Below are 23,473 nucleotides of genomic sequence, written 5' to 3' on the forward strand. Positions count from 1 at the left end.
GTTTATAAGGTGATGGGAAGATAAAAGTGCTAGCAAACACCAGGGTTAAGGGGGTTTTGTGCGTATAATCAACATTAAAAAAATTTGAATCATCAAACCCTATCTCGTCCCTACCTTGCTTAAACCTAGCTTAAACCCCGATCCATCTCTGTCCTGTCGTTTTAAACCCGACTCATTTCAACTCTGTTTTATATCCCTGTTTCTATTCGGGATGGGTTTGGGAAAACATTCCAACGAGTGTTTTTTTTTTTTTTTGGTCCTGTCAACTCCACCCTATACCCACGTGTTCACTCTCTTCTTATTTTCCAATGCAACGAGTCTATATGGTGGAAGACAAGATAGGGATTGAACGCAATTCAATTAGTTGTCTGTCAAGGTGCTTTTTACTCGAGGCCTTTCGATCATCCTGACCAACGGGCGCTTACAATGCTTTCGTGAATGGAAACTGGTATAGGTCCCTGGGTAGATGTAGATGGTTTAAGTAAAATGAACGGCTAAAACCCAGAAATTCGTTCGTTATATAAATGATTTCTTCGATGAAGAAGACAAGAGTACATTACAGAGCTGGTTTCTGGATTCTGAAGAACAAAACTGGAGCCAAATCAAAGTCTCAAAGTAAACTGGCGGCAGCTCAATGGTAACTTACGAATTTATCGAACCTTTCTTCTTTAAACAGCAGGCAGTTGAAAGTCATGGCTTGAGGGACAATGGAATTCGAATTCATCCCGAAAAATGGGGTCGAATAGGAGGCACGGATCGCAAGCTCTTCAGCTCGTTCAGCAACCTTCTTCCTCATCTCCTCTAGAGTCGCTCTAAAGAGCTCGAGTTCGTGCAACCCGAGTCCCTCGATGTCCGCTTCCCAACCGAACTTGTGTTCCGTTGCCGCTTTCAAGACCTGCTCCAGCTTTATCTTCCTCTTCTTCTCCTCATCCACTTGGTTCAGCAGCTCCGTGTATCGGCGGCTAAGCTCGCGCAACGTGGCCCCTCGATGGGAGGCATCCGGCAGGGCCTTCGCGCGGGAGAGGGAGTTTGTCCGGCTGTTGGTTGGGATGAGAAAGCGCTCGATAACGGAGTCGACGGAGGGGTGCCCGAAGGAAAACACCTTACCTGCGGGAGAGAAGACGACAATGGATGTCTCCGCCCCGCATAAGATGCAGAGCTCGCTTGCCTTCTTGAACAGCCCCGCTCGACGCTTAGAGAAGCAGACTTGCCTGGCATCTATGTTCTCTATCTTCTTGATCTCGATCTTTTGACGACCCATGCTTGGTTTTCTCACCATGGCCGATGCAGGAAAACCAGAGAAAAAAAAAAACTGAGAAAACAAAGAAGAACAAGTGGGTAATGACAGATTGCTTGGGTTGGAGAAGCATGATTATTTAAGGACAACATTGCAGCGTGACATGTTGTTTACCGGTCTAAAGATTTCGGATTTGAATACCCTAATTACTCTTTGTTTCTAAACTTGGATGATTTCAGAGATATCCTCGTTTCGACACCTCGAAAGTTTTAAATGTTTGATCTCACGTAGCTTCCATATATGAAATCCTGGAAGTAATCCTCACTGGAAAACTGAGACGTCCAGCAAGCATGCATCTTCGTTGGCAGGGCCCTGGTACTCCTCCAAGCCGACGATCACATCTCTTTCTTCTTGTTTCCTTAACAATCCCATATTGTAATACACCAAATCCCTTCGTTTTATTTCCAACCTTCAATGTTATTTCCAAGGATCTGGTAATTGCCATTACGAATTTATTTGTTAAGAGATGTTTTAGGAAGTGTACCATAATAAGGAACATGAGGCAGGCTTTGAATATTTAAACGTTTGCATTGGAGTAAGCAAGCAATCTACAAAACAATCAAGCATTTGATCAAATTGTAAGCTATGTTTCCCTATTTCTCTAGCCTTTGGCACACACAAAAAAATGATTATTGAAAATAGAACCTGGGTCTAGAGTCCAGATTGTGGGCATTGATCAACTATTAAGATTCAAAGAATTAGACCACTAGTTGACCGATAACCAAAATCAAAATTCTTGATGTTCAAAGCACAATGATTTTGTCATTAGTTGGTTAATGATCAAAGTCAAAATTTTGGTTAAACTATTGTCATAATTTGAATTAGTTATTGAGATCATAAAAAAATAATGATTAGGTACGAGATCACTATCAAAATCAAATTAGAAAAAGAAGTACATATTCAACACGTGGTGTCGTAGGAGAGCATCATTTGAGTGGAAGAGGTGTCACATAGCCGATACAATGGGACTTTAGGACAGCACCTCCAAAGTAGAGGAGGTAGCACAATTTTAAATTACATGAGATGATAAATGCTCTGCTCTCGTGAATGAAGAAAGAATCTAAGCCCAAGTGTTTCTCTCCCCTTGCACATGGAGAGGAGGTAGTACAATTTTTGTAAAATCGAAGGATTTCAAAGAATTTTTCCGATGTATTCTTCTCCGTTTATGAGGCTATTTATAAGATATTACATGTTGATTTTATGTCCAATTTAGATCATCAAATCAAGGTACAGAATCATGGATTGATGGCAACAATTAGTTTTCTACAATTAAGCTAATCTAATTTACCTACATTCTATTACAGTCTGCACACACTCCCCCTCAAGTTGGTGCATAGATATCGGTCATGCCCAACTTGTCAATTATACCATGAAATGTCTTCCCTGATACTGCCTTCGTGAGCATATCAACCAGTTGACTCTCAGATTGAATAAAAGGGAATTGTATAATCTTTGCATCAAGGTTCTCCTTGATGAAATGACAATCAACTACAACATGTTTAGTGATGTTGAACCGGATTTTGTGCAATCGCGATGGCTACCTTATTATCACAATGGAGATTCATATGTTTGGCGTATTCAATCCCTAAGTCCCTCAGTACATTCCTTATCCATAACAACTCGGATACACCATGAGCCATACCTCAAAATTCAGCTTCAGCATTTGATCTTGATACTACCTTCTGTTTTTTATTTTTCCAAGTGACAAGATTCCCTTCCATAAAAGTAAAGTAACCCGACGTCGATTTTCTGGTTGTTTGATCACCTGCTCAATCAGAATATGTATATCCTTCAATATTAGAGATACCATTTTTTTAGAATAACAAACCTTTTCCTGGAGCACTCTTTAAGTATCTCAAGATCCGATAGACTACTTCCATATGTTCTTCACTTGGTGCATGCATGAACTGACTCACAACGCTCACTGCATAAGCTATATCAAGCCTTATGTGTGATAGGTAGATTAATCTTCCAACTAATTGCCGATAACACCTTTGTCTGCTAAGATTTGATCTGGCAAATTTTTGAGCTTATGATTCATTTCCATGGGCATCTCTATTGGTTTACAGTCAAGCATTCCGATTTCAACTAGAAGATCCAACACATATTTGCGTTGTGAAAGGAAGACTCCATGTTTCGATCTTGCAACCTCAATTCCAAAAAAATATTTAAGTTGTCCGAGATCATTCATTTCAAATTTAGTCGCTAAATACTCCTGTAAAACTTGCACTTCACATGGGTCATTTCCTGTCAGGACAATATCATCAACATATACAATTAAAGCTGTTACATTTTCTTCTTTGTGTTTTATAAACAAAGTATGATCTGAGTTACTTTGCATATAGCCAAACTCCTTCATTGTAGTCGAGAATCTCCCAAACCATGTTCTAGGTGATTGTTTCAGCCCGTACAATGACTTCTTCAATTTATAGACTTCACCTTGACACAAAGAACCACTTTTAACTCCGGGTGGTAGCTCCATGTAGACTTTTTCTTCTAAGTCTCCATTGAGGAAGATATTTTTAACATCAAATTGTGGTAGAGGTCAATCTCGATTTGCTGTTATAGATATAAGAATGTGAATTGTATTGATCTTAGCTACTGGTGCAAAAGTATCCTGATAGTCTATCCCATACCTTGGCATATATCCTTTTGCAACTAGTCGAGCTTTATATCTGTCAATACTTCCATCCGGTTTGAGTTTCACCATGAACACCCATCGACATCCAATTGTCTTCACTCCTTTAGGCTGTGAAACAAGTTCCCACGTAGCATTCTTTTGTAGAGCCTCCATCTCTTCGTTCATCGTCTTTTTCCATTTTGGATCAGTTAATGCCTCATGTACATTACTAGGAATAGAAATTTGGATAATTGATCAACAGTAAATGCATACAATTTAGTCAACCTATAGGAGGACACATAGTTGTTGATTGAATATTTGGTATTGGCTTCAAGATCAGGTTCATACTGTTTCTTTAGAACTCCCCTATTCAATCTTTGTGGATATCTAGGAGTTATATTTTCTGTAGGAACACATGTTTCAATAGATTCATCAAACACAAGATTTGTATTTACTTGAGGAGGAACATTCTGGGTTGATTCTTCAATTGATGGTGCAGACAGAGGCAACTCTAAGGATTCTTCAGGAGCAATTAATGATTCGCTCTCGGTTTCATGGTTGGGACTACAATCTTGTTGCACATCACGACGACTTAGTTGGTTAAAAAATTCATTCACCGCTTCTAACTTATCACCTCCACTATTCTCTTGTTGATTAAACAAGTCATTCACTGCTTCTAACTCAATAAACTCAGCCCCTCCGCTATTCTCTTCACTTGAGCTCTCCCCCTAAAGAGAATTATGAGAGACTCCTCCTGAGTAATAGGGTCTTAATTCATTGAAAGAGGCATCTAGAGTTACATGGAGCTTTCGGGTGTGTGGATCATAACACCGATATCCTTTTTTAAAATTAGAATAGCCAACAAAAACACATCGTTTAGCACATGGATCAAGTTTATTTCATAAAACTTTTGGGATATGAACATATACAATACACCCAAAAACCTCGGGTTCAAGATTTGGAATATGGGGAATGGAAATTAGGGAGTGCAATTTTTGTTGAGGAGTTTGAAAGTCTATAACTCGAGAAGGTGTTCGATTGATAAGGTAGGCAGCAAATTTGACAGCTTCGCCCCAATAAAACCGAGGCATGTTCATGCCAAAGAGAGAAACACGCACTACTTCCAAAAGTTGTCTATTCTTCCTCTCTACCAATCCATTTTGTTGGGGAGTATAGATGCATGAGGTCTGATGATGAATTTCATGATTGTTTAGAAAATTACTCAGAGAAGCATCGACAAACTTAGTACCATTATCAGATTGCAAAACACAAATCTGCTTCTGGTACTGAGTATGTACCATTTGGTGAAATTTCTGAAAAGTTAGACACACATCACTCTTTTATATAAGCAGGGATACCCAAGTCATTCTAGTGCATTCATCAATAAATGTCACAAAATACTGAGCTCGAGAAATAAAGGGAACCTTTGCAAGACCCCAAACATCAGAATGAATAACCTCAAAAGGTTCAGAACTTTTATTCAAACTCGATAAATAAGAGATATGGTGACTTTTAGCCAGTTCACAAGTGTCACAATGAAAATCCAAATTATTCAAACCTGAAAAGAGTTGTGGTCGCAATTTCTTAAGATAACTAAAGGAAAGATGATCGAGTCTTCGGTGCCATGACCATATAGTTGCTTGAGCAGTGTCTTCACTACTAGCTTGATTTGCTTTACTTATTTTAGATCTCCCATTCTCTCTAAACTCCAAATAGTAGAGTTTACCCCGTCTAACGCCATAACCAAGAATCTTCCAGGTTAGAATGTCCTGAAAGACACAATAGGAGGGGCCAGAGAGTTACAGTACAACAAGACTCGAAGTAATTTGGCTAACAGACAACATATTGTATTCAAGAGATGGAACAACAAACACAATATCTAATATAAGATTATTCGACAAGATAACTGATCCTTCCCCAGTAATAGGAGATGTACTACCATTGGCGGTTAAAATAACGGATTGAGGAGAGGGTACGATAGATTTTAACTGACTGGAGTCCCTTATCATGTGATTGGATACACCTGTATCTATAATCCAAGTTTTATTCTTAGAATATGTAGAGAATGTTGAAGCTTAACCGATAATACTTGGATGGGCAACATTCGTCGTAGATAGTAGCTTTTCCCCAACAATCTTTTTTCTGAGGTTTTTTTGAGTGGATAACCAATAATCTCATAACATCACTATTGCGAATTGCCTTTTTCCCCGTAGTGAGTGCATACCCGGTTGTTAGCTTTATTAGAGATTGGACGATAGCTCTCCATTGTTTGTCTCTGGGTTAATTCAAAATTTGGATCCGGTCCGGGAAGTAGTCCGATTCAATTCAGTAGTCATGTTCGGATCGGTTCGGTCTGATCCGGTTCGAGTTTGATTCAAGTCCGGTTCGGGTTGGTCTGGTCCAATTCTTGTCCGGTTCGGTTCTGGTCCGGGTGCGGCTCGGATCCGTTGAGTTGATCCGCCGGTTTGGGTCAGTTCGGTCAACAGAGAAATAAAGGAACAGTAGTTCCTAAGTTTAAAAAAAAATCACCTTTCTTCTTCGACAACGGCAACAGAGCTTCGGCTTCCTTCGGCGACAGCAGTGGTCGGCAACGATAACAGGGTGGTGGTGCGGTCGTCGGTGGTCGGCGACGAGGTTTCGGCTACGGGACCGTCGGCAGTGGCTGAAAAAAAATAGTCTGTCGGCTTCCCTTGGCGACAGCAGTGATCGACAATGGTAGAGGTGTTGGTGGTGAGGTCATTGGCGATCTTCAAAAATCTTCGGCGCTTGTCGGCAACAAGGTTTTGGCTACGAGACCATCGGCCGTCGTAGAGGGAAAAAAACAGAGTTCGTCGGCTTCCTTCGGCGATAATTTTTTTCGACTACCTCTGTCGGCGACTACGGGAGCACTTAACTCTGATCTTCGGAAACGGGAAGGAAAAGAGAAATGTCCCTCTCTGATACCAAGTAAAATCAAAGGATTTCAAAGAATTTTTTCAATGTATTCTCCTCCGTTTAGGAGGCTATTTATAAGATATTACATACTGATTTTAGGTCCAACTTAAATCCTAAAATTAAGGTACAAAATCACGGATTGATGAAAACAATTAGTTTCCTACAATTAAGCTAATCTAATTTACATACATTTTATTACAGTTTGCACACAATTTTAAATTGCATGAGACTGATAAATGCTTTGTGCTCTCATGAATGAAGAAAAACTGAAAACCAAGTGTTTCTCTCCCCTTGCACATAAAACTAGTCAAAGGGAGAGGTAAAAGATAGAGGTGAGAAAAAATTCTAACTAGCTTTTGGGAGAGTGTTTTAAGAAAAAAAATTTGCTAGAAAAATTTCAAGAGGTTTGTGTAGAAAAACTCTATTTGTCAAAACAAGGAAACTTTGATGACTCACCAACACACATGATCTCAAGTCTTGCCTAAAACCTCATCCGAATTCTACTACAAAATTTGCAAGAAGTAAACATTTTTGCCGCTATTTCGCCTTCCTTCTTGAACTTGCCATTTGCAATATGGGGCCACATTTCCCCATCAAGTACTAAGTATAGTTATTATAGTTATGAGAGTAAAGGGAGTCAAAATTGTTGTAGGAAGTTATTTCCTTCCCAAACTAATTGATGGAAAATTTTCCAACAAACTTAGAGCAAAAAGTTATCTTCATATAAGGGCCTGTTAGTGTGCAGCGTAAGTGAAGTGTATTTCACTTATGCCGGGGAAAGTGGGTCGAAACCCGTTAGTGCGGCCAGTAAGTGACGAGGGGAAATGAAATACAATTGTATTTCGTTTCCCCTCGTTTCAGGCATAAAACGATGGTAAGTGAAATCCGAGGGGTCGAGCTCGGATTTCACTTACCAACCCCTCGGATTTCACTTACCATCGTTCAAATACATCTCACACTCAGGGAGGATCGGGGAGGAACCTTTGTCAAACGATGTTTCAGAGAAATTTTTTTTTCTCTCTCACAACCTTCGGCTTCTCTTCTCTCTCGACCTCCCTCTCCTCTCCCTCTCGACCTCCGTCGCAAAGCACGGGAGGCCGAGCCTCTGCCATAGAGCCTCTCGGCTTCCCTCTCTTCTCCCTCTCGGCGTACCGTTGGAGCGCTGCCTCCGTCGCCGTTGCCCGTTGGCCTGCCGCCTCCGTCGTCGTTGCCCGTTGGCCCGCCGCCTCTGTTGCCCGCTAGCCCGTCGTCGTAGTCTCCTGCCACTGAGGAAGACGACGCGTGTAGGAAGATGATGGTTTAATTTTTCCTAAGTTAGGAAAAATTAAACCGTGGTAAAAATAATAATTTGTATTTTTTTATTTATAAAATAATTATTTTTATTTATTTAATATATTTATTTTATAATTACTATATTAATATATTTTAATTATCCCATTGCTATAATTAATTAAACCAATGGTTTTAAATTTTTTGACAATATATTATTAACTAATAATACAAAAAATATATTATGTTATTAATAAATATATCTTTATTTATTATATTAAATTAATTGTTTTTAATGTTAAAACATATCTTATGTTATTAAAAAATTATTTATTTATTATATTCACTTATGTTATTTTTTTATTTATTTTTAATATTTTATTTTAGTTGCACGTACTCAGAGGGAGTCTGTAGTACAATCTGCAATAACATCATATTATTGAGATGTTTTAGCAATTCAGATGTGGTAAAATTATTGACTATTATGTTTTAATGCTAGTAAATATTTTTTATGTTGTACTTTTGTATGAACAAATATAATTTTTTATATTAAAAAGGTGATTGGGTTATATTTGTATTATTTGTATTTTTATTTTTACGATATTTGTGTAGTACGCTATGTAGTACGATATGTGTATAATTATTTTATATTTAGATATTACAAAATTAAAATTTAATTAAAATTTTAATAATATAAAATTAATAATTTGTTTAATTATTATATTAAATATATTTTATTTATTAACTAATATTAATTTAATTTTCTAATAGTCAAATATATTAAAATATTTTATTTAATAACTAATATATATGAACTTTACACCACACTTTCCATTGTACACACTAACACAAACAATTACTTTATACTGCACTTTCCATTGCACATACTAACATAAACAAATACTTTACATTATACTTTCCATTGCACACACTAACACAAACAACTACTTTACATTCCCTCTCACTTTCCCAGGGAAGGGAAAGTACTTTTCATTGTATTTCATTTCCCTCCTCTCACTTTCCCCAGGGAAGGGAAAATACTTTTCATTGTATTTCATTTCCATCTACACTTACATTGTGCACTAACCCAACCCCCCCCTAGGGAATTTCTCGTGTCAATTGAAGAGTAACAATTTGATATTGCTGATATTTTGTCACACAAAGAAACAAGAAGCCTTCACATCGAAACAATTACTACTATGTACCACTTCTCGACCAACCCAACGTAGCAATTTCTCTCTTTAATTGCAGCATGTACCTATTAAGAACGTTTAGAATGTTTAGAACGTTTAGAATGTTTAGAACGTTTAGAATGTTTAGAACGTTTAGAATGTTTAGAACGTTTCTAGTGGTGAAGCAGATGCAAGATATTTTCCCAGAGATCAATAAATACCGTCCCCGTGAGGATCTGCAGCGACATCCACTCCAGAGAGTGAAAGTGAGCGAGGAGGAAGAGAAAGGAGTGCCGACAGTGACAAATGTTGACCCCGTCCATCATATCGGCGTCGTCGGCGACGGTTCTTCCCGTCCGTTCCATCCCTGGCAGCTATGGGTTGCCACTTCTGGGTCCTCTGAAGGACCGGATGGACTACTTTTGGTTCCAGGGACCCAAGACCTTCTTCCTCGATCGAATGGAGAAACACAAGAGCACAGTCTTCCGCACGAATGTTCCTCCCACTTTTCCTTTCTTCCTCCGCGTGAACCCTCAAATGATCGCTATTCTTGACTGTAAGTCGTTCTCCTATTTGTTTGATATGTCCGTGGTCGAGAAGAAGAATGTATTGGTGGGAGATTACATGCCCAGTGTCTCCTACACCGGCGATATCCGCGTCCTGGCCTACCTTGACACTGAAGAAAAGCAGCACTCCTCGATCAAGAGCTTTGTGATGGACACGCTGAAGATGAGCTCCAAAGTTTGGGTTTCAGAATTCCTCCAGAGCGTGGACATCTTTTTCGACGCGATCGACAAGGACTTATCCGGTAACAGCAGCGCCGGGTTTGTGGTTCCGATGCAGCAGTGCATACTTCGGTTCTTGATGAAGAGCATCGTCGGAGCAGACCCGGCGGTCCGACCAGACATTGAGAAAAACGGCTTCGCGATATTAGACACCTGGCTTGCTCTCCAGCTGATCCCCACCCAGAAAGTTGGGGTGATTCCCCAACCTCTGGAGGAGCTATTGTTGCATTCTTTTCCGTTCCCCTCGTTCATCGCCAACTGGGGATACCGGAAGCTCTACGACTTTGTCGACGGGGAGGGGAAAGAAACCGTCTCCAGAGCGATGAAAGAGTACAACTTGACGAAAGACGAGGCGATTCATAACCTCTTGTTCGTTCTGGGTTTCAACGCCTTCGGTGGGTTCTCTATCTTCATCCCCACACTCCTATCTACCATCGGAAGGGATAAGACCGGGTTAAGAGAAAAGCTCAGAGACGAGGTGAGACGACTCAAAGGGGATGTTCTGAGCTTCGAAACGGTAAGACAGATGGAACTCGTGATGTCAACAGTGTACGAAGTCCTGAGGCTCAACCCTCCGGTGGAGCTCCAGTACGCCCGAGCACGGAAGGATTTTATACTGAGCTCCCACGAGTCGGCATTCGCGGTAAAGAAGGGGGAGCTGTTGTGCGGATACCAGACTCTAGCAATGAGGGACCCGGTGGTGTTTGATCGACCGGAGGAGTTCACGGCTGACCGTTTCACCGGCGAGAAGGGGAAAGAGCTACTCAATTATTTGTTCTGGTCGAACGGTCCGCAGACGGGGACCCCATCGTCGTCCAATAAACAGTGTGCAGCCAAGGATTATGTGGTGGCCACGGCGGGCTTGCTCGTCGCTGCAATTTTTAAACGGTACGACGACTTCACCATTGATGATCAGTCGGTGTCGTTCACGAAGCTCGTGAAAGCCACAGAAGATCATGGTCAGTGATGCCGTGATGGTGGTTGTGAGCCGCTCGTTCTTTCTACCGTGTGGATCAGGAGATGGAACACAAGATGAGGCAATCTCGTCTGTGCGTCAGACCTTGCAGCCGATAAGATGCAGGGGATATTTTGTCAGCGAGTAAAGAGAGCGGGTCATTCTGGTCGGCAGCAAGGGCAAAATCTGCCATGTGATCGTATGAAATAGTCAGAGTGGTTCAAATAAAATCAAATCCACTTCTATTTGTATCATTTTGTTTATTGGGGGAATAGAAGGTGAACCCTAATCTTTGATTGGGTCCCACATTAAGATATCCGTCCCACTGAGAAAACCAACTTGCTTTATTTGCGTTCATGAACCACAAATATTTGCCGATTTGCAAGCCCACTGCGCCCTAAACAAGCCCATCAACTCGTATTGAAACACAGACAAGCGACAACGCCAGTTTACAACCAAGACCTATCCACATGAAATCCAAATGAAAAATCTTAGTAGTGGGACCCATGATCAATGCGTGCCTGTCTGAAACCGAGACAACGTTCCAAAATTTGAAAAAAGGCTGGGGCCCGTTCTCGTCCGTTTGCGGCGTGTCACTTGCCGACATCGTGGGCTTTTTACTTGTTAGTTTTCACCACTTACAGCGGTCTCGATTTCATGTCAACGCACTGGTAATTGAAACGGCACTCTCAGCTTCTGGCGGCTTTTAAAGGGAAGATTTTAGTTTTACACTTCGACTATCAGATTGCCAGTTCCCACGCTTTTGCTTTCTCGCTATCACTGGCTCTGTTGTTCGTTTTCTCACTTTGCCGTTACATACAAGTGCTAAAGAAGTTTTTGGTTTCAGTACAGTGCGGAGGCTTGGCTTCCTTACTACGAATCTCTTGCGCTTGGGACCCAGAGAAAGGAAGTCGTGTGGTGTGTATTATTGATCTCTTCTGGATTTGTCTTCTCTCTGTGTTGGCTTTCTTTTTTGCGGCATGGTCGAGGTTCAGAGACGCTGCTTTTCTGGTCGAGTTTGATGAGGGTTTTTTATATGCTGAGTACTGGTATGGCCTCTTCAGGACTTCGGTTTAAGTAAGCTTTGTTACTGTTTTTTTTTTTTTTTTTCCCTCTCTTATAATATGTTGGAAAACTTTTCAGAGTCTTTTGGTTAACCGAGTAGCTAGGTTGATGTATGTGGAAGTTTCTGGTTGTGAACCGGGAAGGATGTTTTTCTTTTTCTTGGTTGAGATCATGGTGCAAAGTGTCATGGGAGTCTCTGGTAAATCCTAATAAATTTAATCCGCTTTATGATTATACAAGTAAATAGGAAGTAGAGTCTGAAAAATTGCTACAACGGTCTTATGATAGATGTGTCGGGACTGCTGCTGGTGGGTCTCAGATTTTGGAGACGACCTCTGACCAAATTGAGTGGAGCGAGTGACGAGCACTCTTTTAACTTCTGCGCGACTCTAAATTCGTAACTGATCAAATGCACTAAATCATAGAACTCCTTTTTATTTGATTTTAAATGCTCAGAATTCTTGACAGGAATCTTCAGTGCAAAATCGTGGATCTTCATTTACTCCACTTTGCTGTTAATCGTTTTAAAATTTGCTCAAAATCTGACAAATTCGGTAGCTGTCAAATCTCATTATTTTGGATGCACAAACTAAAATTTATCATCCTGAGAGAAGATTGATTTTCCGAAAGATTGGATGACAAGAGGACTGTTTTGTGGTTGAATTTCATACTAATTGAGTACCCAGTCTTGTCTAGTTTTAGTTATTTATTAGGTAACTAAAACCAGCATTTGCTAATTTCTGATTGCCATAATGGCTGGAGAATTTTTATTTCTTATTTTTTTCCGTTATCTTCGTTTAACATAATCTTTTTTCTAATAGCTTCAACTTATCTGGAGGAAAATAGGATTGGATACTTGTAACCAAAGGCTAGATGGCAACACTTGGAGATATTGGAGTATCGGCAGCATTCAATATTCTAAGTGCATTTATATTCTTATTCGCATTTGCAATCCTACGGCTGCAACCTTCCAATGATAGGGTTTACTTTCCAAAATGGTATATAAAGGGAGTCAGATGCAGTCCATCACGTTCAGGGTCCTCTGTGAACAAGTTTGTGAATTTGGACTTCAGATCATACGTGAAGTTTCTGAATTGGATACCTGAAGCACTAAAAATGCCAGAACCTGAGCTTATTGACCATGCAGGACTCGACTCTGCCGTTTATTTACGGATCTACTTGCTTGGGTATGTGTCTTTGTTAAAGGTTACAAGTCTTTATATTTTTTTCCACTATAGAGCTTTGTTACCTATATCTTTTCAGAACTTGGGGGGGTACATTATTTGTACACTGCAACAGGCACAGAATCACCCCACCTCATTCTCTCCCTCAGTGCCCTAAAAAAAACAGAAAACTGAAGAACTCTGCAGCTTTTGAGTAGTACTGAAACTTAACTGTAACTTTATAATGGACAAGAAGAGAATATATAATGAAGCTTACAAAGTAATGTAGACGGTAAGCATATTACATAAGAAAAAAATCTATGATAGATCAGACATGTGAATTCTTATCCTCTAGGATGTGGTTCCTCTGGTTTGTAGTAACTAGTTTGCTTGCTGAAGTTCTGAGATGAATATAATGTTAGTAGGAAGCAACTAGTTGCTATGTTGTACATGAAGATTTTACCTACTCTTCTTGAAATAGGCATTGTTGTTGGATCTTTTACTTCTATGTGCTTGGTATATAACTAATTTATCATAGTTAAAGTGGCCACTTGTTTCTGTTTTTTTCAGAACTTTGGATGATGTAGGGTTTATCAGACAAGTCATGCACTCTTATTGCAAGCTTTACTCTATGAAATAGTCTCTTAACTTCCCCAACATTCAAAAAACTAGTGATAAGACTAAGTCTTCTACAATTATGATGGTGATTCCATTGTAGTGGCTACCCTTCTAACCTTTGTTTCCACACTCTTATGTTAAATATCAATGTGAAACTATGGTGACTTGAATGATTTAAGGCAACCTAATAGAAGATAGAAGCTATAGCTCATACATTTGTTGAGAAAAATAGAGCATTGAATTTTTATTTATTAGGATACGAGAAAAGTTATTCATAGGGTAGATATATTTGGTTGTAACATTTAATAGATGAAGATAAATAGTGGGGATGTATTTGGATTATCTCTTGCTTCAATAAATTTCTCCATACACTTTGCCTTTGTATTTCATTTAATTATATTTTAAAAAAAAATTGCACTTTGGATGTTCTATCTTTGGAATCAATTTGTTGGCTGGAATACTAATTGTAGTGAATGCTGCATATTTAATATTAGTAAATTTGTGCTTTAACTTCTGCTAATTGTGAGATTTGCAGCTTCTGTGGTCACATGTTTCTAAATGTTGGGAGGGTAGAAGTATTGTGCATTGTCGTCTTTTCTGTTCTTGCTATGTTTCACCTTGATTTCTAATCTTAAGACAATTTTTCTTGAGTTATTAAGTTTCCTTCGACCAGTATCTCTTTTTCTATGGTTGCGAAGGAAATTTCATCCCTTCTTGATGCTATTTGTTATGTTAAATTCTTTCTTCTTCTATTATTTATTATAGCAATAACATATGTGTATCTATCTCAGCATGCCAACTTATTCTTGAAATTTCAACATTCATTTGCATTAGTGTTTGTTACAGTTTGACAATGTTAATTTACTGATGCTACGTAATACTTCAGTATTTTTTGGTTTTCTAATGCTTTTGTAATTTTCTTTTCTTCATCAGACTCAAAATCTTTGTTCCCATCACCTTCCTTGCCTTTGCCGTCCTGGTTCCTGTCAATTGGACTAACAGCACCCTGGAAAAATCAAATATCATTTTCAGCGACATTGATAAACTTTCAATTTCAAATATTCAGGATAAATCTCCAAGGTAAGTTGCTGTTATTATAATAAGTACATAGCTGAACATGCTGTTACATTGATGCCAAATGATTACTGAGATGAGTTGATGATAGGGGGGCAAACACACACACTCACAACAACCACTTTTTGAGAAGTAAATATTCATCTATGAGTGTTAATATAATTGGTCATTTTCAAAATCACATTAAAGGGCAACAAAGGCTTAAAAAATTATACAACAACTAAAAACAATATATATATATATACATATATATGTATATATATTTATTTATTTATATTTCGTGTGTGTTTTAATGGGTCTTTAAGGATAAATTCCCCTTCCCCTAATGTCTGGTTGTGTATCATGTATTCCATTTTTGAGATTGTGCAATAAAAATAGGGTCTGGTGCTAATAAATTTTTAAATAATCTGGTATATGCAGGTTGTGGACTCATCTTGTAATGGCTTATGCTTTTACATTTTGGGTGTGTTATGTCCTGCTTAGGGAGTATGAGATTATATCAACTATGAGACTGCATTTTCTTGCATCAGCACCTCGTCGTCCTGACCGCTTTACTGTATGTCTTTATCAGCTTATGTTTTTATTTTTCATTAACCTAGCTGAAGATAGATTGAAGAGTGCATCAGGGAAAAAGAAAAGACTGAAGAGGTGTGCGCATCCAGACCCTGGTCCAATGGATTTTAACTGAATTTATTCTCATGTTTCCTCAGCCATTCTCACAGGACTGCAACTCTGCAGCCTGTTCCTCATGTAAATCCATTTGACCAGGGCCAGGTTGCTTCATATCTCTAGATTGGAACTTGTAATATTTTGTCTTAAATGTGTCTGGTGAAGTCTTTTGTTTTCATCTTCTAATTTTTCATACTTATTTCTGTTGACTTGCTGTCTTTATGCCATTTGATCTTTTGCAGGTTCTTTTAAGGAATGTGCCACTTGACCCTGATGAGTCTGTTAGTGAGCTTGTTGAGCATTTTTTCCTCGTCAACCATCCTGATCACTATCTCACCCATAAGGTAAGATTTGAGATTCCAAATGGAGCAATAGTTGTTAGCCCCTCAGGGAAGCAATCTGGTCTTAACTGACCAACAGTTTGAGACTGTGAGTACTAATAATCTATTATTTCTAGGTTTGATATGCACATATGACTTCAAGAATGAAACAGCATAGAATTTGATGCTCGTCATCTACTCTTACTTTTTCTTCTTCTTCTAGAGAGTTTGTGATGGTTCATCTGTTCTAGTAATAGCTATCCTACAAAAGGAAGGGACTGTGGCATTACATCTGTTGATAATATAGCTCGAATTATCTTGCCACTTTCTATATTGCTAGTTGTTTTGTTTTCTATAAATCGGGTTATGGTTCTTATTTGAAGGATAATCACCTGCAGGTTGTCCGCAACGCTAATAAACTTGCAAAGCTAGTGAAGGAGAGGAAAAGTAAGCAAAATTGGCTTGTTTACAATCAGCTTAAATATAACAGACATTCATCTGAAAGACCAACTCGGAAGGTGCCACTACATTTCCATTTATTTCCATTAGAATATTGGGGTGATTGTTGGTTTCTCTCTTTTGAAATTCATAGAAAATGAAAGTCAACATGTTCACTGATTTACTTTTTCTATTTTTCTTCAAACCTTTTATTTAATGACAATGAGAATAGGGATTTCATTCTTTATACCTTATCTCGTGATATTCTTTTGTTGAACAGACTGGTTTCTTGGGGCTGTGTGGTGACAAAGTGGATGCAATTGCTTATTATACATCTGAAATTGATAGGCTCACTAAAGAAGTAAGTATGAGCAGTTCATATTGCAGTACTTGACTAGTGAATCTGTTAGCTGTCAATTTTGTGGTTGTTTTATTGGATGAATTCTTCATTGCAGTATATATTTCTTGATGTTTAGGAGGCTTTAGAGCGTGAAAGGATTAAGAATGACCCCAACGCTCTCATGCCTGCGGCATTTGTTTCCTTCAAGACTCGCTGGGGTGCTGCTGTTTGTGCCCAGACTCAGCAATCCAGGAACCCCACACTGTGGTTGACTGAATGGGCTCCAGAACCACGAGATGTTTACTGGGATAACCTGGCTATTCCATTTGTTTCACTTACAATTAGGAGGCTTATTATAGCTGTAGCCCTCTTCTTCCTTACCTTTTTCTTTATGATGCCAATAGCTTTTGTGCAAGCCTTTGCAAATATAGAAGGCATTGAGAAGGCTGCTCCCTTTCTGAAACCTGTAATTGAGATGTGAGTATTGACAATTTTTCCTTGGTTCCAGGGTTTAAATAGTTTTATGAAGTTTTCCTCTCGGCTTGATAATTTATGATACGTATTCTCAGTTTTGGCCCTATTTACTTGGTGCAGAAAGTTCCTCAAGTCATTGATTCAAGGTGTCCTTCCAGGAATTGTCTTGAAGATCTTTCTCATCTTTTTGCCAATGATATTGATGCTAATGTCTAAAATTGAAGGGTTTACTGCTATATCAGTTTTGGAAAGAAGATCAGCTGGCAAATATTATATTTTCTTACTCGTCAATGTATTCCTTGGAAGTGTAATAACCGGAGCTGCATTTGAGCAACTCAACTCATTTATGAAGCAGTCAGCTAAGGCGTATGTCCATTCTTCTACAATAATTCACCTTCTGTTTCAGTGAATGTGGTATTGTCTAAAGCTATTTGTTGTCCATACCAAATCCTTTATATTCATGATTATTTATCTGTTGGCTGTGTGCAGCATTCCAAGGATTATAGGTTCGGCCATTCCTATGAAGGCAACTTTCTTCATAACCTTTATCATGGTGGATGGTTGGGCTGGTATTGCTGGGGAAATTCTGAGATTGAAGCCATTAATCTTCTATCACTTGAAGAACATTTTTTTGGTTAAAACTGAAAAGGATCGGGATGAGGCAATGGATCCAGGAAGTGTTGATTTTGCCTCAAATGAGCCACAAATACAACTATATTTCTTACTTGGCCTTGTGTATATGGTGGTGACACCCATTCTGTTACCTTTCATAGTTGTGTTCTTTGGCCTTGCATTCGTTGTATACCGGCACCAGGTAAACAGAATACATTTGCATTTTTCTGTTTCTTGTACTTAGATCACCAATTCCTAGTAGGTCTTATGAAACTTTTTCTCTTTTATGATCATCTATGTCATCTTATCATTTTCTGAAAGCTTTTATGATGTTCATATCTCTAGATTATAAATGTTTATAATCAACAATATGAGAGTGGAGCTGCGTTCTGGCCCCATGTGCATGCACGAATTATTACAGCCCTGGTCATCTTCCAGATCATTCTGCTAGGGTTGTTGGGTACCAAAAAATCTGCCCAATCTACAGCTCTGCTCATTGTTCTTCCTGTGTTAACCATTTGGTTCCACTTCTTCTGCAAAAACCGATATGAGCCTGCTTTTGTTAGATATCCATTACAGGTTTGTTTAAAAAAATCATTTCCTTTTCCTTGTTTCCCTTTGGTCTACGTTTTTTTCTGTTAAATTCATATCATAATGTTTTATTTTTTCCTTTCTTCACCGATGTAAATTCCAGGAAGCAATGATGAAAGATACACTGGAACGTGCGAAAGAACCAAACTTGAATCTGAAAGCTTATCTTCTGAACGCCTATTTGCACCCAGTCTTCAAGTTTGGAGACGATTATAGCGATTACAATGCTGCCGATGAAGATTTGGAGCAGGAGAATTTGCTGGTTCCAACAAAAAGACAGTCACGGAGAAACACACCACTGCCAAGCAAGTACAGTGGTTCTGCCTCACCATCTTCCTTGCCAGAAGTAATTTAAGACCGTCCCTAGCATATTTCGGACGGGATGATAGTATCCTTGGTGAAACTGTATCTTTTGTACACTTGCTAGGACGATTACATGAAAAGTTCAAACGGATTACAGGTGGTTAGTTGTGTACAGTTGGGAGATTTGGGTGTTTCATCTCTTTGTATCTGTGATAGCTTTTTACATGAATCATAATGATTCAAATGCTTCAAAAAAATACCAGTGAAAATATTGCTGACTAGCTAATGAAAATATTCTCCACCACATCTGGATGCTGGATGGGGACCAGAATCTCTGGTTGGGGCATAAATGGTTCGTCTTCTTTCATTATGCTCTATGTTGTATGAGTGATAAGTAGGGGTGAGCCAAACCCGGACCTATATGTTTGAGTTTGGTTTGATACGAATATTTCTAACTCATGTCAGAACTCAACGTCGAGCCCGAAATTGGAATCGAGTTTGAGTTCAAAATTTTTAGCCGAGTTCGAGCTGGGTTTAAGCTCGAACATAATTTATGAACGCGTCTTACATTAAGTCATAAAACAGACACCCATCGTGCGCGCCCAAAGAGTTGAGAATAGTAAAAAGCGACCTTTTGTGACATCAAATGTAGGAGAAATAAGTTGGATCGATCGCGCCCCGAAGAAAATTACGCTAGCAGTATCAGTCACACAAAATTCAGGATATGGAGATGTTTGCCTGCGTTGGTGATGTAATTAATAGACGACGATAGATCACGATAGATCACGATAGATCACGACAGCGGGCTAATTGAGGTTACAAAGTACAGACCTTCGATATTCAGAGAATTCTTTTGGTCATCATATCCGCCATTTATTACTTTCTCTTCCTCTTCCACTGCACTTCCTTTCACAGCTCCATTTAATTCACCAGTGAGTGTAAAAAGGAGTACCTTAAGCTAGATCGAGATCTAGGTCAAGTGCTTTTCTGCTAATTCAAGGTTTCAGTTTTGGGAGGAGGAGGAGCATAGATAATGGCTGGTTCTCAGCCGGTTAGTAAACCGCGGATGTTGAAGGGTCTCCTGCTCGTCTTGGCCTTGTGCTTGGCAATCTACATCGTAGGGCCTCCGCTTTACTGGCATATTACAGAAGGAGTCGCCGGCGTCACCCGAACCTCCGTCTGCCCTCCCTGCGTCTGCGACTGCGCCGCTCAGCCGCTCCTCACCTTGCCCGAGGGTAATTTATTTACTCTGGTATCTATTGATGGTATTTTGTATGTCTGTTTTCTTTATGCTGAGATCTGATACTCTTTTCGTCATGAAGTTCTTTAGATCCAGGATAATCGCTACGCAATTTGCAATTGTGTCGTATTGAATTGACCTCAGTTGTGCATCTTAATAAATTTATCTTTAGTTTTTACAGTTGTCAGTTCAATTTTCTCTAACGTTTAGTATTAGTGTCTTGGAAGAATGTTTTAGCTGAGCTGGAAATGAGAAAAAAATCACAGGCATATTTGCTGGAAGAAGTGCATATGTTAAGGGTTTATCATAGACAGGATATTGAGTCCTTTCTTTTTCGTATTGGAGTTTTATCTTTGGAATTAGGTTCTAGTTGCCATTGGCTGTTTGTTCAACTTAAAGATCAATCAGAGGACTGGCTGGAACGACTTTGAGTTCAATTACTGTTTTTTCCTGCTCTGAACATCTTTAGAATCTGCTTCTCGGTTGAACCTTTCCTCTTAATTGCCATTAATAGTCAACCCCACATCCTTTGCATGCTTTTCGTAATACAGGTTATTTGTATTTTTCCTCCTTGAAGACATAATGCCTCAATTAGGCGTTTAACTTTTGGATGATGAAAAGAAAATTTGTTTCTCCATAACATGCTTGTCTCAGTTTTATTAAAAGATGGTGTGATCCTGTATCTTATTTTTCTTTTTTGGCCCAAACATTATTTTTTCTTTGCTGATAGAAGAGATATTTCGAAAGATTATTAGGTTCCAGGTATTGTAGAAGTGAGAGCTAGTGTTTTCTGCAGCATTTGTAGGAAAGCATGACAAAATGCAGAGAGACATACCATTTTGTAGAGTGAGCATGTACCTTTTTGGCAGAAAAACATGCCCTAATATAACTCTTTTGTATACAAGCAATGTATCCATATTCAAATGCAGCAAGAAAACTGATAGGGGGAAAAGGAACTTAGTGACTAATGGATAAAAATATTGATCTAATACATCATACATAAAACATGTTAAATTTCTTTATCCAACATTTGGAAGATATCTCAAATGCTTTGGGACTTCTAGTTTGTGAGACAAGTGGAGTGTGATGTTTTTGCTTGCTCCTCACTCCTTTTTTATGTCATAACTTATTTTCTGTCATGTATCAAGATTGATTTTCCTCTTGAGTTGTTAACTCGTGTCTATGCAGAAGCACATTTTATGTATAATAAGCTGCTTTAACTTGAAGAATATCTCTACCTTTGTGCAATCAAAAATTTCTGTACTCTTTATCTCTGATGTCTAAAACCTCTAGGTAATTGTTTACTTTGAGCCGTGCCACATCATTTAAATGACTGGTTATGTATTGGTTTCCACACCTTTTACTGGAGAGAGTAGGCCAAACTCTTAATACTTGTTGTCTTACTCCATTTTCTGCTGAAAATCACCTTTGTATGATTTGGTAATTCTGATTCAATTCTCTCTTTTGCAGGATTGACCAATTCTTCATTTACAGGTTAGTTTTCCTTTCACATGTTGTATGCATAGAGATGGTGAGCAACATTCAGTAAGAAGATGAACCTTTAATTTTTTCTTTGAAGGCATGCCGTTCAGTATTTTCAAAATAAACTTTTCTCTTTTCTCAGCAAAGATTTTCAGATTGCACTGAATTTGTATCAGAGGTGATTTGTGCCTCAGATAAATAAACTGGTTGCTTTGTTCATCATTAACCCGAATCTGAGTAGAAGATTGCAGTTGCATAAATTGTGAAGATAATATCTCATGATTGCCATGTCTTCGTAATTGCACTTTTTTCTGCTTCTAGTTCTTACCATCTTTACACTTTTCAAAATTGATAATTAGACATTGGTCCGCCATCGGTCCCTTATTGGGTAATTACGGGTTAGTTAAATGTTAATATTAAGATTTTGGAAGTTTGACTACCTTTATGTTTTTTTTTTTTTTTGAAAAAGTTTGACTACCTTTATGTGCTGTTCCTTTAGTGGTAGCAGATCTTCTTCTTTTTTCTTACCTTCTGCTTATCCAATTAAAACTCTATTATTAATGGTGTTAGTCCGTGTTGCTTAGTTGTGAAAGGAAAATGTTGTTCCAGGGAGAACATGATGTTGCTTCTTTTCTGGGATTCAGTTCATATTGATTTATTGGAAAAATTGATTTGATATACCTTGTTCTTAATAGTCTACATTCTGAAGTCATCTCCTTTTCTGATCTCCCTCTAATTTTTAGTCTTTTGTTTCCATCTAGTCCTGTATCCCTGCTTGATTTTCATGTATCATTTTTAAATGTTGAAGTACATAAAAACTAAAGAATGATATGGAAATAAGATATAAAAAGATATCAGGTGCCTTCACACCTACTAGAACCTGATTTCATACATTTGGTAATGATTTTCTTTTCCTCACCATGGACTAAAAATCTCTCTGTCTCTCTCTCTCTCCAAGTTGCATCATAATGAAAATGCCCTGAGTTGTCTTCTCAAGAAGTCACTGGATTCAAATTCTTTACTAATTGGCAGCTTCGTGTCTTGTGAAGCACTTGGTTCTAAAGATCCTTTTGAGTTAGTTTATCTACATCAGCTACTGTCTTTCTTCTTATCTTATCTGCTTTTGCATATATTTAAGATAATTGTTTTCTTCTCGGCATGTATATCTGCAACTTGTTTTCTTGGTAGGATTGTTCTTTAAGCATAGGCATCTGAGTTGTGTTCTTTGACAATGTTTGCATAATCAACTTAGATTACAATCTCTTGATCCTCAAACCCGCAGAATATGACAGTGATGAACAACCAGATGTGATGAATTTGAAAACTATAATAAACCATGTATATTATAGTTAGTTATTTCCAAAATCCCCCATTGATTTCTAAGTCACACTGTTGATTTTAATGAGTCTTTTATCAGTCTTGGTAATGTACAAATATGTATCATTGTCAGTTACAACAGCCTTCTCTGTTATCCACATTTTGTGCAGATTGTGGGAAACATGAGAGCGAAGGGAATGAAGAAGTAGACAGTAATTTCACTGATCTGCTTGCTGAGGAACTAAAGTTGAGAGAAGCAGATACCTTGGAGAAACAGCGGAAAGCTGATATGCAGTTACTTGAGGCCAAGAAATTGGCATCTCAATACCAGAAAGAGGCTGATAAATGTGATTCAGGTATGGAGACTTGTGAAGAGGCTCGCGAAAGAGCAGAGGCTGCGTTACAGGCTCAAAAGAGACTGTCTGAAATGTGGGAGATGAGGGCCTGGCAACGAGGATGGAAAGAAGGGAAAGTCTCCATCTTTAGACGAGATCTACAGGCCGCATAGTGTTATGCAGTTTGTAATTGAAAGGGCCTTACTTGGTCATCTATTCCACGCATTTTCTCTAGTTGATTGAAGCCAGGTGACCTAAGATCACCCTCGAAGAGGGTGTTGAGATTGCAGTCGTCTGTACAACTTGCGGAATTTTGAGTGTTGGACGCATACAAATTAGCAATGTTGAATATAATCTTTCTATTTTCCCATGTGATTCCAAGTTTTATATGTTTGTTGCC

The 23,473-nt window shown here is 38.6% G+C and overlaps 4 protein-coding genes across 6 annotated transcripts; 3 read left to right on the plus strand and 1 right to left on the minus strand.

Annotated features, from left to right (window-relative positions):
* Positions 1-631: 631 nt before the first annotated feature.
* On the minus strand, positions 632-1,279 carry LOC137963467 (agamous-like MADS-box protein AGL62). Its single transcript, XM_068810584.1, has one exon. The coding sequence runs from the start codon at positions 1,277-1,279 to the stop codon at positions 632-634; it is 648 nt and encodes a 215-aa protein (XP_068666685.1).
* An 8,252-nt stretch (positions 1,280-9,531) lies between these two features.
* LOC137963876 (fatty acid hydroperoxide lyase, chloroplastic) lies at positions 9,532-11,348 on the plus strand. The gene has a single exon (XM_068811092.1). The coding sequence runs from the start codon at positions 9,599-9,601 to the stop codon at positions 11,042-11,044; it is 1,446 nt and encodes a 481-aa protein (XP_068667193.1). The 5' UTR covers positions 9,532-9,598; the 3' UTR covers positions 11,045-11,348.
* A 441-nt stretch (positions 11,349-11,789) lies between these two features.
* LOC137962205 (calcium permeable stress-gated cation channel 1-like) lies at positions 11,790-19,038 on the plus strand. Of its 3 annotated transcripts, none has more exons than XM_068808944.1 (12): positions 11,790-12,109; positions 12,919-13,284; positions 14,812-14,958; positions 15,373-15,508; positions 15,864-15,965; positions 16,340-16,459; positions 16,660-16,740; positions 16,856-17,196; positions 17,314-17,559; positions 17,683-18,007; positions 18,151-18,384; positions 18,500-19,038. In XM_068808944.1, the coding sequence occupies exons 2-12, from the start codon at positions 12,971-12,973 to the stop codon at positions 18,749-18,751; spliced, it is 2,298 nt and encodes a 765-aa protein (XP_068665045.1). In that variant the 5' UTR covers positions 11,790-12,109; positions 12,919-12,970; the 3' UTR covers positions 18,752-19,038. The 3 variants fall into 3 exon arrangements, with proteins under 3 accessions (XP_068665045.1, XP_068665044.1, XP_068665046.1); XM_068808943.1 differs by having other exon boundaries at positions 11,790-12,081; XM_068808945.1 differs by having other exon boundaries at positions 11,790-12,081; positions 12,944-13,284.
* Positions 19,039-19,292: 254 nt separating this feature from the next.
* LOC137963004 (uncharacterized) lies at positions 19,293-23,467 on the plus strand. The gene is made up of 3 exons (XM_068810175.1): positions 19,293-19,934; positions 21,410-21,433; positions 22,909-23,467. The coding sequence occupies exons 1-3, from the start codon at positions 19,733-19,735 to the stop codon at positions 23,244-23,246; spliced, it is 564 nt and encodes a 187-aa protein (XP_068666276.1). The 5' UTR covers positions 19,293-19,732; the 3' UTR covers positions 23,247-23,467.
* Positions 23,468-23,473: the final 6 nt, after the last annotated feature.

Source organism: Aristolochia californica, unplaced genomic scaffold (assembly GCF_029961685.1).
Source record: "Aristolochia californica isolate CCGP_79_NKW_82.1479 unplaced genomic scaffold, dmAriCali1.0.hap1 SCAF_4, whole genome shotgun sequence".
Lineage (NCBI taxonomy): Eukaryota > Viridiplantae > Streptophyta > Magnoliopsida > Piperales > Aristolochiaceae > Aristolochia > Aristolochia californica.

Bases quoted from the DNA above. Each gene is read 5' to 3' on its own strand.
- LOC137963467 (XM_068810584.1), bottom strand. From the start codon at position 1,279: ATGGTGAGAAAACCAAGCATGGGTCGTCAAAAGATCGAGATCAAGAAG.
- LOC137963876 (XM_068811092.1), top strand. From the start codon at position 9,599: ATGTTGACCCCGTCCATCATATCGGCGTCGTCGGCGACGGTTCTTCCC.
- LOC137962205 (XM_068808944.1), top strand. From the start codon at position 12,971: ATGGCAACACTTGGAGATATTGGAGTATCGGCAGCATTCAATATTCTA. The intron at 14,959-15,372 runs GTAAGTTGCTGT...TGGTATATGCAG, and splicing joins ATTCAGGATAAATCTCCAAG to GTTGTGGACTCATCTTGTAA. The intron at 18,385-18,499 runs GTTTGTTTAAAA...TGTAAATTCCAG, and splicing joins TTGTTAGATATCCATTACAG to GAAGCAATGATGAAAGATAC.
- LOC137963004 (XM_068810175.1), top strand. From the start codon at position 19,733: ATGGCTGGTTCTCAGCCGGTTAGTAAACCGCGGATGTTGAAGGGTCTC. The intron at 19,935-21,409 runs GTAATTTATTTA...TCTCTTTTGCAG, and splicing joins GCTCCTCACCTTGCCCGAGG to GATTGACCAATTCTTCATTT. The intron at 21,434-22,908 runs GTTAGTTTTCCT...CATTTTGTGCAG, and splicing joins GACCAATTCTTCATTTACAG to ATTGTGGGAAACATGAGAGC.